Source organism: Bufo gargarizans, chromosome 2 (assembly GCF_014858855.1).
Source record: "Bufo gargarizans isolate SCDJY-AF-19 chromosome 2, ASM1485885v1, whole genome shotgun sequence".
NCBI lineage: Eukaryota > Metazoa > Chordata > Amphibia > Anura > Bufonidae > Bufo > Bufo gargarizans.
The window spans coordinates 657,070,355-657,087,004 of record NC_058081.1 but is presented as its reverse complement, the minus strand read 5'-3'; the positions used below and the strand labels follow the sequence as shown (position 1 = coordinate 657,087,004).

Below are 16,650 nucleotides of genomic sequence, written 5' to 3'. Positions count from 1 at the left end.
TCTCTAGATGAGAATGTCTGTGTATAAACGCATGATGTGTGTCATTCATAGTATCATATTTTGAAATTCATTCACTCTTCATTTGGTGGTAAAAGCAGACTTGCGTTATGGATTCCGCTACCACGGACCATAACGCAATTCTATGACTAAATGCATAACGGAATGCCTTTAGAGGCCTCTCCTGCATAACAGAAACGGGACGGATCCGTTATGCAGGCCATAGACTTCTATTATGACGGAATGAATAACGTTATGGTCCGTGGTAGCGGAATCCATAACGCAATTCTGCTTTTACCACCAAAGCATGAACACATTTCATAACATGAAACTCGCTCATCTCTATTAGTATCCATACGTAACTGAACTAATGAGACCCGCAACAGAATTCAGTAAAAAAGATCTGTCAGCAGGAGCTACACTGCTCGCTGACAGTTTCCCTGGTAGCAAAGATTTATAGATTTTCAGTAAAAAAAAAAAAAATAATGAAAAATTTGGTTTGAATCTGCTACTGTACATCTGCTATGGATGGTGGAGCTTCACTTTACAGTTATCTTCTATGCAATGCTGGCATCAGGTCCTAACAAAACGGCTGCAGGACTCCAACATGTGGTCTTCTGTTCGTGAGATGTGGACACGACAGTCCGAGGATTCTTCTCTTCATATATTCCAGAAATGAAAACTCACTGGCTTACAGTTCAGAAAACTGTGACATTAAAGTGGAGCTCCGTCTTCAGGTGCCATATCATATTATCAAGTGGTTCCTTTTACAATCGGGAGCATTAATCTGAATCTAGACCTCATTTTTGGAGCCTCTGTTTTCCCAATGACCCACCTGAAGGGCGACATGGTGGCAGCCTGTCCATGAAGAAGCCAAAAGAGGTCAGCATCCTTCCAATAAATTCCTTTTATTCAGACATAAAAAATAAAAATAAACTTGAACGGTGTCCATCGTCAAGCCTCTGCAAAGAACTTTATGCATTGTGAACAGTAAAATCCAAGGTGGAAATTACAGCATAAGGGCTGGTTCACACGACAGTGCAGTGTTTTTCGGTCCAGAATTCGCAGATCCGCAAAAGACGGATGCCGCCCGTGTGCCTTCCGTAATTTTTAGAACGGACGGCCCTTTATAGAAATGCCTATTCTCGTTCGCAAAACGGACAAGAATAGGACATGACTCAATTTTTGTGGGGCCACAGAATGGATGCGGACAGCACACGGATCCGCATATTTTGCTGCCCCATAGAAGTGAATGGGTCCGCAAAAAAATGTGGCTCGTTCAAATGACCGTGGTTTGGTTCCACATCCGAGCAACATTTTTTGCAGCTCGGGAGCGGACCCATTCAATTCAATCAGGCTGCAAAATATGCGGATCCGTGTGCTGTCCGCATCCATTCTGTGGCCCCGCAAAAATTATGAGTCATGTACTATTCTTGTCCGTTTTGCAGAAAAGAATAGGCATTTCTATAAAAGGGCCATCTATTCCGTTCCGCACATTACGGAAGGCACGCGGGCGGCATCAGTGTTTCGCGGAACCACAATTTGTGGACTGCAAAACATGGCAAGGTCGTGTGAACAAGCCCTAAATCGCCAGTGCTTGGCCTGGGAAATATGGACTGTGTGACGGCCACATCTCCCGACTCCTCTGTCCTGAACTCACAGCATCATAGTAATTTACAATACAGTGAGTTCCTATCTGACCACAGATCTATTGTCCTGCACGCTCCTCATCATGAGTTCAGGGCAGAGGAGCCGCCATGTCTCCCGAACAGAGTTGAAAGCAGGAGCCTTAGGCCGATTGCACACAACTGTATCCGTTTTGTGCTGCAAAACACGGATATCATCAGTGTAGTGTCCGTTTTAATTTGCGTACCCATTGAAATCAGTGGCTCTGTGGTCTACATTTTGTGGCCAAGAATAGGACATGCTCTATCTTTTTGCAAAACAGACACATGGATGCGGACAACACACTTCTTTTTTTTCCTGCAGACTCATGTATATGAATGGGTCCATGTGCAATCCACAATCGGAGTACAGGGATCGGACAGATACAATGAGGCATTAGCTGAAGCTGAAACATTGCTTTCTTTTTTTTTTTTATGCTGGAATAAAAGAAAGACATCACGTCTTTTGGCTCCTTTGTGGATCTTCTAGCAGCAGGTGTGGACAGACTTACATTTGCTTGGGTGGGACAGCCACCAATGTTTTACTATATGGACTAGACAGACAGTACAGTCCACCCATCCATGGAGCCTCTAGTTCTGCTAGTGGTCAGGAAGTTCTCCCAGCTCGGCAGTGTTATCATATCTTCCAGTGTGTAAAGGGAACCATTCTGATAATAAGCAGAGCTGCACAGTAAGCAAAGTACAATTCACCCATGTCACAATGTCATTACTCAAGGTCTCTGCTGTTTCCTAGAACCTGTGTTCCAACCAGGTGCAGCCCCCGGCTTTCTAAGAAACTGCACAGCGGCCAAATACTTTCTAAGACACCGGTGATCACATAACATTCAGTGTCCACATAAACCCGCAGATTTCCCACGCGTGTTGCCACTTATATTTGCAGGTATGTCAGTCCTCTAAGAGATGTGCAAATGATTTATTTTCCCATAATGTGATCTTAGGAGGGTAACCCTGCAATCGTAGAAGGAGGGTAACCCTGCAATGTTAGAAGAAAAGCAAGTAAGTAGCAGCAATAAATCTGACAGGGAGGAATAAAAAAACAAACAAAAAAAAACTGAAGTTGAAAAATAGAGAAAGGATGCATATAAAAAGCATGCAACTCAAAGATACAGAACATCCACCATTACTCCATGTAGATATCCAGTAATTGCTCAGAGGCTGCTGGAAAGTGGCTGGAAGGCACTCCGGATATGTAACCGGGGCTGCAGCCGCCTCAAGGTAACTACACCTGAATGCTACAGCACACTGAAACAAAGTCCATACGTCCACCGCACCCCATCTTGTACTGCATGGCCCAGCAACACATCCGAGGCAGAAAAACGCATGTTTTTTCGTGCACATGCCGGGGTGGAATTGAAGGGTGCTTAGAAGACGGGGGGGAAGGGGGATGCGAAAATAACATTTTAAGTATGGGTTAGGCACAGCAGTTTTGAAATAAAAGCAAAAAAAGGTGAGTGCTTTAGTTTGCATCTACAAGTTAAAATTCTGCGCGATAGGAATACACATAATAGGCAGGCCAAAGCTTAGCTAGCGAAACCAATTACTACCAAGTCTGTCTAGTCTGCAGCAAGTCGCCCGTACTGCCGGGACAATGACAGGATCGTATCAAAAGGTCTGTCAAAAGTGTGGTTTACAAATTTTTAGTTCAACGAACAAGCAGTGGATCGCACAATGACGGAACGATCTCCGGGTCTTTATACGTCTATGGTACATCTGCACAGGAGTCATCGCCTTCCGTCGTCTGCGGGGGCGTTACCTTCCATAGCAAAGTCTTCAGCCATTGCCGATTTAATCCGCCCAACCCAAAAGTCTAAAAGTGGCGCGCTATAGTTATACATAGGTCTCTCTGTATCCATATAGATCTATATCTGTGGTGTGATAAAAGGGGTGAAAAGGTGGTAAAAAACAAATGTACAACAGACGAGAAAATGAAGACCGTGAGTGGGGACCCGCATGCAAACCTGCGTATTCTGCCCTCTTAAAACACAAACTTGATTTCATTTATTTTTTTTGTTTTTTATTACCAATAATAACAATAATTATATCACAACATTTAGGGAGACAAAAAAAAATAATGAACTATGAAAATAAAAACAAGGGGAAAAAAAACAAAACATTTCTTACGTCAGATGAGAGATATGCGGTGAGAGCCTGCTCGGTTTAGCAGGTTAATTATTTTTTTTCTTCTTTCTCAAATATATATATATATATTTATATATATATTTTTTTTCCATATATATTTGTGTTTGTAAGAGAAAAGAGAGGCTCTTTGGGCCAAAATTGAAATGAACTGGTGAGAAGTGCAGGGACAACACGCACACATACATGTATATAAAGACATGTCGCTCCTCCACCCTCCCCGTCCGCGACACAAGCTGCTCTGTAGAAATGGCTTCCTATGACGCAGATTAGCACGTATCCTCAAGCACAAAATATGTTGAATCCAACATAAAATTTTAGGCCAGCTGCCCATATGGTTACACATAAACCCCCCGGGATAGGAGGTGAACAGCTTAGGCGGCAAGGAATGAGTAGTGTGAGAGGCGGCAAAACAGCAGCGTTAGTGTCCATACACACGTCCATAGAATGGGTCCAGATCCATTCCGCAATGTTGCGGAACGAATCCGGACCCATTCATTCTCTATGGCGGCCGGAAAAGATGCGGATAGCACACTTCCGGACCGCTGCTCCCGAAAAAAATAAAACACGTGTTCTATTCTTGTCCGCAATTGAGGACAAGAATAGGCAGTTCTATGGGGGTGCCCGCTGGGTGTATTGCGGATCCGCAATACACTACGGACGTGTGAATGGACCCTTACTAGAAGGTAGTTCTACGTCTATGCTACGGGTGACTGTCAGTTTGACAAATGCTGAGTAATGTGACCTGGGATTACAACCCTGATCAGGCACAGCAAATTCAACACTAGTTAACAGAAAGCCAACAGAGATGCGGGTGAGAAACCTTTGTGCTCCTGATGAGTAAGTAGAAGGTTATAGTGCAGGACAAGGTCTTGTTTGCATCCATAAAACGTGATCCGGGTTAATCGCCGAGACCTCTGGTGGAGCCGCCACATGTCAATAATTGTTGTTCAGCACATACAGGGCCCATATTTGTCTAAAATACAAATATACGCATCGTTGTCCTAGGAAAGTCCTGTAACAAGCCAAATAAGCCATGAGGAACATAAAGGGCTGGGCGTCACGCAGCTGGCAGCTGCTGCTGATCTATAGGAACCAATGTCTTTATATACACCCACACGCATCCCATCATGATATATACATCCACTCAGACACTTATATACACACACATATGTACACACAGTCCCCCCACACACGCTCCACATGGAACACTTGATGATCTGACGTCAACCGCCTCACTGCCAGGCAGAGGTGACAAGTTCCCCGCGAGCAGTGAGGGGTTAATCCTGATCATGATTAATGACGGACAAAAAAATAATAATAAAAAAACTGCACACGCACGAAAAAATAAAAATAAAAAATCATATGTAAAATAAGTAGCATATTGCACCAGGCCTAATCTCCCAAGGGCCTTGTGGGCACCACATGGGGATCTGTGTCTATGCAAAGTGGATGGGCAGGAGGAGTTGGCACCCAGGGTGTAAGGGTTACCCCCTAAAGAGGTGACTATGGCTGCTCATCATACATATAAATAAAGTTAGAGTTCTCTGTCATCTTATTACACTAGATTCAGAATACAATCACTACAATGATGAGGGAACGCTTGCTATGGCACATCGTATCACCAATACACCCCCCCCCCCCCCCCCCAAAAGGCAGCAGCTTTATCATGTGCAAAACGTGGTGTCAAAGAGTCTAGTTTGTACTCTCCGCTTCCCACTTGTAAATGACATGCCGGTTCCCCCAGGCACTTTTATAGCACCATGGAGGCAGTCATTCCATGTTGTGACCGTGCCCCCTCTATGGGTCAGTACAGTACTATACTCCCTATAATCCCCTGGGTACCAGATAGAAATATATATATATATAGTCTTCGCTTGCTCTAGTCTGTAGAGTATATCTTCTCACGTTTAAACTGGGCAACCCAACCCGAAAACTGGCCAAAAAAATTAAAGGAAGGGAATAAGGATTAAGAACTACCCATTAAAATAACCCCCGCCTGATACTCGTCTAGCAAGTGGGATAAAAGTGTCTATTTCTTTCTTTGGCTTGGAAAACCTTAGGGAAAACCGAGACTACGTGTCCTCGGCTACACAAAGTAAAATAAAACAGTGCAATTTATGAAAACTAGAGCTTTTCACAGGTCAGAATTCATGACCAGAGTCCAATAGACTACGCTTCACCCTGTAAAGCCAAGACAACTGGCGAACATTGAGGAACATGGGCTCTCGGCCAGGTGCCAAACTCTCCTAAACAGCTCTCCACCCTAGGTACTAGCTGCTCCTGCCAGGCCACCCCAGGATATCAGCCTTGCATGCACTGGTCACCCATAGGTGCCGGTGTCTCCTGTGTCCATGCTCGGGTACAAGCCCCTACCACTGTGAGGCTGCAGTCTCTCTCGACACAGAAGGTGCCGTACGTCTAGGTTGGATTTCTTTGCTGGTGTTTCGGTATTTCAGTCACCAAGTATTTCCCGCCCCCGCCAAATGTTACCCTTTCCCCACAGCGCCTTTATTCCTCCACTCCTTGCCACTGCCTGCAAGGGTGGTAAAAAAATAAAAATCACAGACCTATCTCTTTGAGAAATTATCCCGGCCCTTCTTTTGTGACGACCCAAACTCCTCAATGGAGAAGGGACTGAAAAATACTAAAAAAAAGAAACTTAAAACGAGGGGCACTTGAAGAATTAGTCTGTGATGTGGTGGGGCATGGCGAGTCAGTTCGGGGAAGGAATACAGATGAAATTTGGCGCTAAAGCTGCAGATACTGTTGGTGTCAAAAGATGGGACCCACTTGATTCTCGATGGAAACCTGGGGACAATAAGAACCACAGTCAGTACAGTAAGAAAGTTTTGTAAGAAAGTTGTCAGTGACTTCAAAGTCATGACGACCATAACGCTGGCACATTTTGCCGTCTGCATTACTTCCACAAATCCAGTCTACTGAGGGTCTAATCCTCCTAACAAAGCGCCACAGTACTCTAAGATGCTGGAAATTTGGGTCAAAAGACCAGAAATCAGGCTGGGGTTTGTGGCTGTAATGCATATACCAAAATGTGGCCACCTTAGGCCCCTTTTAGATGAGCGAGTCTCATGCATCGACTCGCAGCCTGTGTATGAGACAGCTCCTGTCCTGACCTCCCAGCGCTGCCGGGGTTGCATAGCATTATATTGATTTATGATGCTATGTAACCCTTACAGTTCTAGAATGTATTGGATAACACTGACATAATGCAGTCAAGTGTTTTCTATTATATTAAAGATCTCTAAGGGTTACATAGCATCATAAATCAATATAATGGTATGCAACCCCGCAAGTGCTGGGAGGTCAGGACGGGAGCTGCTGCATACTCACACTGCGAGTCCGGAGCGTGGAACTTGTTCATCTGAAAGGGGCCTTACAGTGAGGCCTAAGTGATAATTGTCTGGATATCCTGGCGGCTTTACTTGTCCCTTTCTGTAAATACTCCCACTCCCCACATAGAAATTCTGCAGAACTCTGCATTGTGCTATTCCTATATTATTCCTCCCGCTAATGTATGAATAAATTGAAAACTGGTCATTACCATATTACTTATCAATAGCATGTGTCCCTTAACAGTCCGATAATGTCAAATTAGCTCCGGCAGCGGCAGAATTGGTAGGGACACGCCAAAAACAGAGCGCTGTGGTGAAACTACAACTCCCAGCATGCTCAATTCATTTCTATGGAGTCACGCAAGTTTACATCTTGGGAGTTGTAGTTTTACCACAGCTGGAGTGCCGGAGGGTAGCCATTACGGGGTCAGGGGATCCACCAAGTCCCACCAGGAGTCAGCAACTTAGGGCACGCCAGCTGTTCTGAAACTAAAACTCCCAGCATGCTCCATTCACTTCTGCGAGAGTTCTGAGAATAGCCAAGCAAGTGTGCCAAGCATATGCGTTCTTGTGCGTTTTTTTGCGGACCAGTTAACTTTTGTGGACATATACCATCTTCTTTTTTTGTGGAATGGACATAAGGATGCACAAAAGCAGACGGATGATCCATGTGCTTTCTGCATCCATATGTCTGTGCCTCAAAATGCAGACCACAGGCCCATTGAAGTCAATGGCTCCACAAAAAAATGAGCATGCAACAAAGACGGTATCCGTATTTTGTGGATCCGCAATTTGTGGACCGCAAGATACATACAGTCGCAAGCATGAGGCCTAAGGCAGGAAAAATAACTGTACCCAGAAAAGGCCAGACCCATAATACGTGCCATATATTCCCTTCGGAATAAACCAATATGAGTATACCCTGCATGTCAGTTCCTACTATCCTGGGAAATAGAGTCGAGAGAAGAAAATGTATACTGGGAGTGCCTACCTCCATTCACACTCCTGCCTGCTCCATGCTGAAATTCAGATCAGAGTGTTTGTACCCCAGCAGCATGGTGGTAGGGTAGCAAGAGGTGGAAAGATGCTGTCCGCTGTCGCTGATCACCGATAGTTCTGCCTCTTCGGGTGATCGCTCACAATCTGTTACAGACACACAGACTGCAGTTTCTATACAGCAGTGACACAGTAAAAATCTCACACACACAAACCGTAAAGAAGAAAAAACACAAATGATGGAGGAAACAAAATGCCGCTTTGCAAACAGATTAGGCAAAGCAAATGTAAGATATAAAGAGTGTTTGCTGTCGTGATTGAGCATCTTGCGCTACGCATTAGACAGGACGAGGCCTTTCTGGGGATCTCCAGAGGGAATAGAGTAGAGAAAATAGGGCTTTACGCTGATGATTTGCTCCTGTTTATGGATGAGCCTGAGAGAACCCTCCGGAGTGCGATGGAAGTGATAGAGAGGTTTGGCACTTACTCGGGCTTGCACATAAATTGGACAAAATCTGCTATCATGCCTCTCTGGACACATGACTGGCCCGGAAGGCTACTTAACCTACCAGTGGTAGATCATTTCAAATACCTTGGTATTGTGATCACTAGGGATCCCCATGCATCAGTGGCAAGAAATATAGACCCTATAGAATCTTTATTCATTGACAAATTTAAAACAAGATATAAAGAGTGTGGCAAGGCTCTGAGCGTGGGGCTTACCTTCGCCCCCTCCGTCCTGAAGCTGCTGGCTTCCCATGAGCGACGAGCGGCTCTGAACCGCATCAGACATGCGAGCAGAGCTCAGAGCTTTACCTGCCATGAGGCTCATACCGGTCAAAGCGTCCAGCTGCACCTAAAAAGGACAACATCTGCTCACTCCTACTCCTGCGTACTCGATATGGACGCCCGCGTGTGCAAGGCTTCCAATGTGTTTGCCGCGCTTTTCTAACCTCGCGGTCGATATACATACGTAGGCATCATCACTGGTTTGGATGGTGTGGTGCCGCTGCAACATCCTGGTACGGGCGTGCTCGCTGGGGGAGGACCTCGGAGGGTACGGGACACCGTTATGGTCTGGAACTTCCATGACGGGAGGGGAAACTCTGTCCATGCAGTTCACCGAAGGTCCTGGTTCTAGAAGAGAAAAGAATAAAAAGAGGTTGATGTTTCTGCCTATATATGAAGAACAGACCCTGCTGTATATAAAAGGAGGGGATCGGGAAAGCTGGCCATACCCGGCAAACGGCTGGCAGCAAGACTGGCATCTGGCAGGCAGCAGTCTCTTCAAATATGTAAGCTTAAAGGGGTTGCCTATTTTCTGGTTACTGTTGACCAATACGTTTGTAAGAGGACTACATGGCACTTACTAATATAGTACTTGTTGAACTTTGGCGCCATTTTCCATATTTCATGGAGGTAGGCCCGCTTGTTTGCTGTCCACAGGGAGGTCCTGCCCATAAAATGGCTGCTGATGGTGGGTCATGTGACCAGGCAAAGCGCGTCCATGACACATCACTCGGTCTCCTGCCATCTGCATTGTTAGGAAATTAGGGCAGGTGCAGTGAATGGAGGAGGACTGGGTGATGTGTCTGGTCACAGTGGCCATTTTATGGACAGGACCTCCCCGTGGACAAGCACAAAAGACTTGGCAAACAAGGAGGCAGACCTTTTGAAATTTAGAAAGGACTATACTAGCAAGTGCCATGTAGTCATCTTACAACCACATTGGTCAACATTAACCAGAAAGTGGCCAACGCCTTTAAGTACATGTACGTCTATCCCGTACAGTGTAACCTGTGGCACATGAATGCTCTGAGCTGTAGCGCCAGGGATAGTCGCACGCTGCGGACACTGCTGTGCTGGGTGCCGCAAGCTAGCAATCACAAGAAATAACCTAGGGTCAGATTTCTTGCAGTGGTTGCAAGGTTCTCCTTCTCCCTCATGGAGAACACACTGAAGTCGGCCACAAGTTGCAGTAATGATTTACCGTGAATCATGGATAACTATGAGTAAACATAGCTGAAAAGATGTGATTCACAGGCTGGAGAATTCCCAGGGTAGTCTAAATTGTTATTTTTTTTTTTGGGGGGGGGGGGGGGGGGTTACGTCTGGTCGCTGTCTCTGGGTGTGACCGCCCCAGCGTCTGATGTCCACAGCAATGTGTCCCATCAGTGTCCTCTAATGTGTGTCCAGTGGCTCCATAAGCTGAGCTTCCCTTGAAGGAATAATCAAGTGTGTGTTTGTGTGTGTGTATATATATATATATATACACATATATATATATATATATATATATATACACACACACATACTAGATATACAGTAATTACACATACATAAGACGCTGAAGATGAACACCCTGATTTTGGTGGCACCTGCAGACCATCTGAAAGCAGATACAGGAAATAAGGATAGGGCATATGGATTCCAACATGCCTGATCATTTTGTTTTCATGGGGGAGGTGACTGGAGGCGGTTTATTCCCCACTCGCAACAAGCCAAAGGGAAGGGGCAGAAGGAATAGGCGTCAACCAAAAGAGCGTATTGTTGACGGCCATCTAAGGTAAAATGCGGCAATTCATTATTACGGTGGTAACAATCAGTGGCGCAGTTAGGCCACTGGATAGAATGAGGCACAGGCAAACAGACACATTCCCACTATGTTCACATTTGCACAGTTTTTCTCATCATTGGGGCCGATGGACCACACTGATGTTAATGGGGTCCACTGGGTTTTCATCAGGGGGCGCAGCATAATACTGGACAAAATGGCGCTGCGTGAAATGCCGTCCTGCCCGGCTTTTTCAACAGGATTTGTGACAGCGGCACCTACCGAAAGCTTCTGACATAGATGTGCACCCAAGGAAAAAAAACAAAAAAAAAACACCTCAGCTGCATATTAAAAAAATGGCTGTGAAAATAATGATAAACGTATGTTTGATGAAAACGGAATATGAATGTAAAATTTAAATAAATAAATAAAAAAGAGCTGTTGCGCCATGAAGGGATATTTGTGCACTGGATACAAAATTTACAAAATAATAATTCTCTCTGGATAGGTCTGTTCAATAAGTATCTGTCTTGTTCCCTCTAGAAATGTATGAATTATTGACGGTCGGGTGTTTCGTGAAGCAGCGTGTTGGTGCTGACTGGACAAACGTCAGTGTGTACGGACAAGCCCCCAATGGGAAATATATGATTCATGCCTTTCTAGAAGGCATAAAAGAGGAATGGCAGAGTTCTAAAAATAGATTTTCCAGAATTATTCTGTGAATACAAGTATTAAAATACACATATCCCAGTAACTCCTTCCATAAAGAAATGTTTAAGGTAAATAATGGTGACCTATCCTCAGGATGGGTCAATATCTCTTCGGCGGGAGTCCGGCACCCGGCACCCCACCCAACGGCTGTTCCATTGTGTAGTGGACGGAGCGCTGCGTCCTCTTCAGTGTTTACCTGCATCACCTTCAATAAAGTACTAATTTTGTAAAATATCTATGTGTGGAGGTGTCCAATGTGTTTGGCTTAGTGACTATGGATTTTGTCCTTCCGACATTATTACACATGTACATAATTTCTAATAGATGTGTCATTTTGATGACGTTGAGCTGCAATACTATACACAGCCCATTTACAGGGGTGGTGCTGTTTTTAGAAAAAATAAATAAAAATCAGCCATGCTTTTCTAATCCTGGACAAACCCTTAAAGTGCTGTGTGTCTGCAGTGCTTGTGAGTGGCCCCTAAAGTGCTATAGGTTTTCAGACACTTGCAAGAAATAAAATTAGGCCAAAACCTCCAAACATTATGTAATAAAGTGCAGGTGCACACTACCCGAAGCCAAGAGTATATGCAGCAGCGCAGTGCTCAAAGATGAAAGACACCTGCAAACCCTGGAAACACCCATGACTGCTGTACTTACTATACAATAACATTTGGAGCTTTTTGTGCACATTTTTTATCAAAATTGTGTCCTGCCCATCGGCCCGGGGCTTTTAAAGGGATTTTCAAGTTTCCTATATCGATGACTTATCCTCAGGATAGGTCATCAATATAAGATTGGCGGGGATCCGACTCCCAGCACCCACGCTGATCAGCTGTTTGAAAAGAATGCAGCGCTCATAGTAGTGCTGCAGTTTCTTCATTGTTTACCTGCTCTCCGTCGTCAACGCAGCGAAGAGCAGTTGTAATTGCAGCTCCTGAGGATAGGACATCAATACAGGACACTGGCCAACCCCTTTTAATAAATTATACCATAGCTGTGCCCTACACTGCCCTGAATGTTGCAGGCTTTATGCCCAGGACAAGCAATTCTGATAGTGCTCCCAACTGTAGAGGTCACCTTGCCGTTGGTAGATGGGCCTGACAAAATTTTGATGAAAAATGTGTGCAAAGAGCTTCATATGTTCGTATATAGTATGTATAACAATAATGCATGTTTCCAGATGTCTCTGTGCATGGAACAGGGTGCATATATATATATATATATATATATATATATATATCTCAAAGAAGAGGCAGCACTCCAAGATAAAATGAAACAGTGGCCCGCTTTATTTCCCCTGTGCTCAGGGGAAATAAAGCGGGCCACTGTTTCATTTTATCTTGGAGTGCTGCCTCTTCTTTGAGATATCTACAATTATTGACCGAACAGCCTAAGGTCAGAGGATTTTGCACCCGGCTTCGTCTATAAGTAGTGCTTACTATGTAATATATATATATATATATATATAGTTTGGCTTCCAAACAGTCGGCGGTGACAAATTGCTGCTGATCCAATGCGCCTTCAGCCTGATTATTTCAAGACTTGTGGTTAATATAGAAGTAGAAATCTTCTACCGTGGTTTTAAAGACTAATTCTGCCAACCTAGAGGGGAATGGGTTAATCGTAGCTTTGTGTGCATAAAAGCCGTGACCAGCTTCTCGATGAAAGTCCAAGAGGCAAACGGATAACGGGTCATAAAGATATCAAGGCGAGCAGAATATGCAGGAGAACCGATGATCAGCAGTGATAGCCAAAGCACTGCAAGCATTTCCCGATATTTCCAACTTACCTCTGCTGGCCAGCTTGGTCCGGCTGTACGAGGTCTGTGGCGGATACTGCTGCATACTCAACTCCTGCTCTCTCAGGGTCCCCATAAGAGACTCTGTGTCATCATGTCCACTCTCCTGCAGGGGTTTGCTCAAACCTCTGAGAGTCTCTCCCTCGCTCATCCTGTGTCCCTCCCCAGTGCAATCTTCCTCCATGCTCTCAGAATGTAACATAGACAGGTGATATCTGGGAGTTGGTGGAGCGTGTGTTGCCTGTGCTCGAATCTTAAGGAGATGGTGGTAGGGCTCAGATGGGCTCTGGTAGGGTATGTTGCCTGCATCGACTTGAGTCAGGTGCTGGTTGAACAGTTCGTTCAGCTCCTGCTGCTGTTGCTGGTGCTGTTTAATAAGCTGCATGAAATCCGTCGGGGGCAAGCGCGTATCCGCGTGCCCTGTCAGAGAGTGCCGTGGGGAGAGCAGACCCTGTAGCATGTGCGGCAGTTGCTGGTGATGTCTGGTATACGTGCCGGGGGTGGGCGAGAGCAAAGCTTGCTGCAGCGCAGATGTGGGGTAATTCTGTTGGGGCGTCGCGCTGAAGGCAGGATACTGCTCGAGCTGGGGAACTTTCAAGGCTTGAGAAAAACCAGAGGCGCCCGAGGGGCTGTATCCTGCGCTTCCTTGGCTTGCATATCCTGATGGGGGAGGCCTTGGCTGGTCAGAAAACACATGAGGGTGCAGGTGGGTCTGGTCGTAATTTGTGGAGGGAGAAAAGCAGCCCATATTCAAGCTGTGGAATGAGAAAAAGAATTGCGGCATGGATAAGGATTACAACTGAATACATAAAGCTTTGGATAGGTCATCAATATCGGATCAGTGGGGGCGACTTCTTGCACCCCTGCCAATAAGCTGGGGCCATGGTATTCTGCAGCTCTCCATTTTGTATCTCTCTGCAGCACAGTTCCAATTTAAGTGAAAGGGACAGAGCTGCAATACAGGCACAGCCACTACAAAAAAGGTATGGCGCTACCTGGCAATCAATTCAGCCCCATCAATCAGGTGACCGTGTAGGTGCTGGGATGTGGATGCAAAAATGTGATGATGGTGATGACCTATACCAAGACCCACTGCTCGTACAACCCCAGGCAAAGCAGAAAGTTTCCAGTGGCTGATACAGGGGGGAACAAACACAATATCTTTTGCACATCTGCTATATCCTACCTGTGCACTTCAGCACTGTCGGCACTCAGCTGCTTGGAAAGAGGTCGATGGGTATAATTGCCCAACGAAGCCATAAGCGACGCCCGTTGCTGCATCTGTATGTGATTGGCACAAGGATTAATAGGAATACCCCGCGCAGCTCCTGACATATCAGATGGCTCTTGCACCTGGATGGTGACTTGCTGTGCTGACTGCTGCTGGTTCTGCTGCTGCTGTATGCCCATGCGCGGCAGTGTAATGCTAGGTGGAGGGGAGCCGCTGCTAGCAGGCTGGTAAAGAGCAGTGTGAGTGGGCACCCCCTGATACTGAGTGGAAGGTTGGGCCCCTGAAAATAGAAAAAAAAAAAATCTGTGAGAAACAAACAAAAAAAGTTACTCGAAAGAACATGAAAAGGTGCTGTACCATGTGTCTGGAGCATGGCACTGGAAGATGGTGGGGGGCTGTTGTTTGGCTGTCTGAAGAGGTGGTTGCTGGCTGGATTTGGAGGGGGGCTGGAAGGCTGGATTCGCAATCTGACAAGAGACAACAGGAAAGGTCAATCAAATCATTTAATCCTCTAATATTAAAGAGACTTAGGACACATGGCTCTTAGTGAATAATAAAGGAGCTGTCCGCTTTTGTTTATATTGATAACCTATCGATATCAGACTTCTGGCACCCCGCCGATTAGCTGTTTGAAGAGAAAGCATCGCTCGCACGTAAGCGGACAACCCCCTTTAGGCTAAATGCACATGATCAGGATTGTGTGTGGAGAATCCGCACCGTAGGTCATTTACACTGTATTCTATGAGAATTTGAAATTCTCATGCACACGATGCAGATTTTTTTTTTGGTGCGGATTTTGACCTAAGGTGCAGATTTTAAAATCCGCGGCAAGTCCATTTCTTTTTTTCCTGACTGGATTTTCTCCATTCACTTTAGTAAAATCTGCAGGCGGAAAATCTGCACCAATTGATGTGGATTGACCGCACATAAATCTGGCGGGAGCATCGTGCAGCCAGAACCAGTAAGCCTCCTGGTTACAAACCGCTTCTGTACAACATTTTATACAAGAAGATACGAGGCCCAGCTTGTAGAAAGCAAATTCATCTGAATAGGTAATTGAAGAATACTGTTTTAGGGCACTTTCACACTAGCGTTTTCTTTTCCGGCATAGAGTTCCGTTCTAGGGGCTCAATACCGGAAAAGAACTGATCAGTTTTGTCCCCATGTATTCTGAATGGAGAGCAATCCGTTCAGGATGCATCCGGATGTCTTCAGTTCAGTCTTTTTGCCTTTTCAGGATGGAGATAATACCGCAGAATGCTCCGGTTTTATCTCCGGCCAAAATTCCAGAACACTTGCTGGAATGCCAAATTCCGCAATTTTTCCCATTGAAATGCATTAATGCCAGATCTGGCCTCGAGTGTTCCGGCAAAACGGATCCGGCATTGCTGTCTGCGCATGCGCAGACCGCAAAAAATGTTAAATAAATAAATAAATGCCTGATCCGTTTTTTCCGGATGACACCGGAGAGACGGATCCGGCATTTCAATGCATTTGTCATACGGATCAGGATGCCATCAAATGCCGTCAGTTTGCATGCGTTTTGACGGATCCGGCAGGCAGTTCCAGCGACTGATCTGCCTGCCGGAATCCTCTGCCGCAAGTGTGAAAGTAGCCTTAAACGTAACATGAGAAGGATGAGAAGACCGATGTCAGTCAGTGCTCATTACCTCTGGAGCTGGTGTGTGAGGAGGGCAGGCTGATTCTCACAGGCTGGTACCATGGTCGATGACTGGAGAGGAGGAGATGGTTGTGCAGGGCGAATGCAATCCTAAAAGGGATCCAAAAAGAGAGAAGAGCCGGTTATCGCACAGGGAGCGTCACCACCAGACAGATCTATACTGTGCTCGCTCCCCATGAAGCACAGGTACAGAAGCACAAGCTTTTCACAAGGCCTCATGTACCCTGCTGTCCACAGAAATCAGCTTTCATTTATAAGGATACATCCACATGAAATATTATATTAATTAGCAAAGTGAATGAGATTCTGGCAAATCTCATCCACAAGCTGCTGAAAGAATCATCATGTCAATTTATGCTGCGGATTTCCACTGCAACTGGTGAAATCCGTGGCGAATCCACATCAAAACCATGACAGAGCTGAATCTAAATCTGCCGCAAATTCCTCAGAAATGAATTGTGCCGTGTTGATGCTCTGATAGGTTTCTATAGGCGCTATAGGC

General features: G+C 45.5%; 1 protein-coding gene across 2 annotated transcripts in view; it reads right to left on the bottom strand.

Annotated features, from left to right (window-relative positions):
* Nucleotides 1-3,626: 3,626 nt before the first annotated feature.
* SIK3 (SIK family kinase 3) overlaps nt 3,627-16,650 on the bottom strand; it is a 128,411-nt gene continuing 115,387 nt past the window's right edge. Inside the window, exons 18-25 of one of the 2 annotated variants that reach the window (XM_044282264.1) lie at nt 16,138-16,238; nt 14,825-14,934; nt 14,423-14,747; nt 13,228-13,991; nt 9,144-9,307; nt 8,894-9,026; nt 8,166-8,317; nt 3,627-6,629 (exon numbers count right to left, since the gene is read on the bottom strand). In XM_044282264.1, the coding sequence (XP_044138199.1) occupies nt 8,172-8,317; nt 8,894-9,026; nt 9,144-9,307; nt 13,228-13,991; nt 14,423-14,747; nt 14,825-14,934; nt 16,138-16,238 (1,743 nt within the window). In that variant the 3' untranslated portion in view covers nt 3,627-6,629; nt 8,166-8,171. The remainder of the gene's footprint in view (nt 6,630-8,165; nt 8,318-8,893; nt 9,027-9,143; nt 9,308-13,227; nt 13,992-14,422; nt 14,748-14,824; nt 14,935-16,137; nt 16,239-16,650) is intronic. The other variant, XM_044282263.1, reaches the window with a different exon arrangement.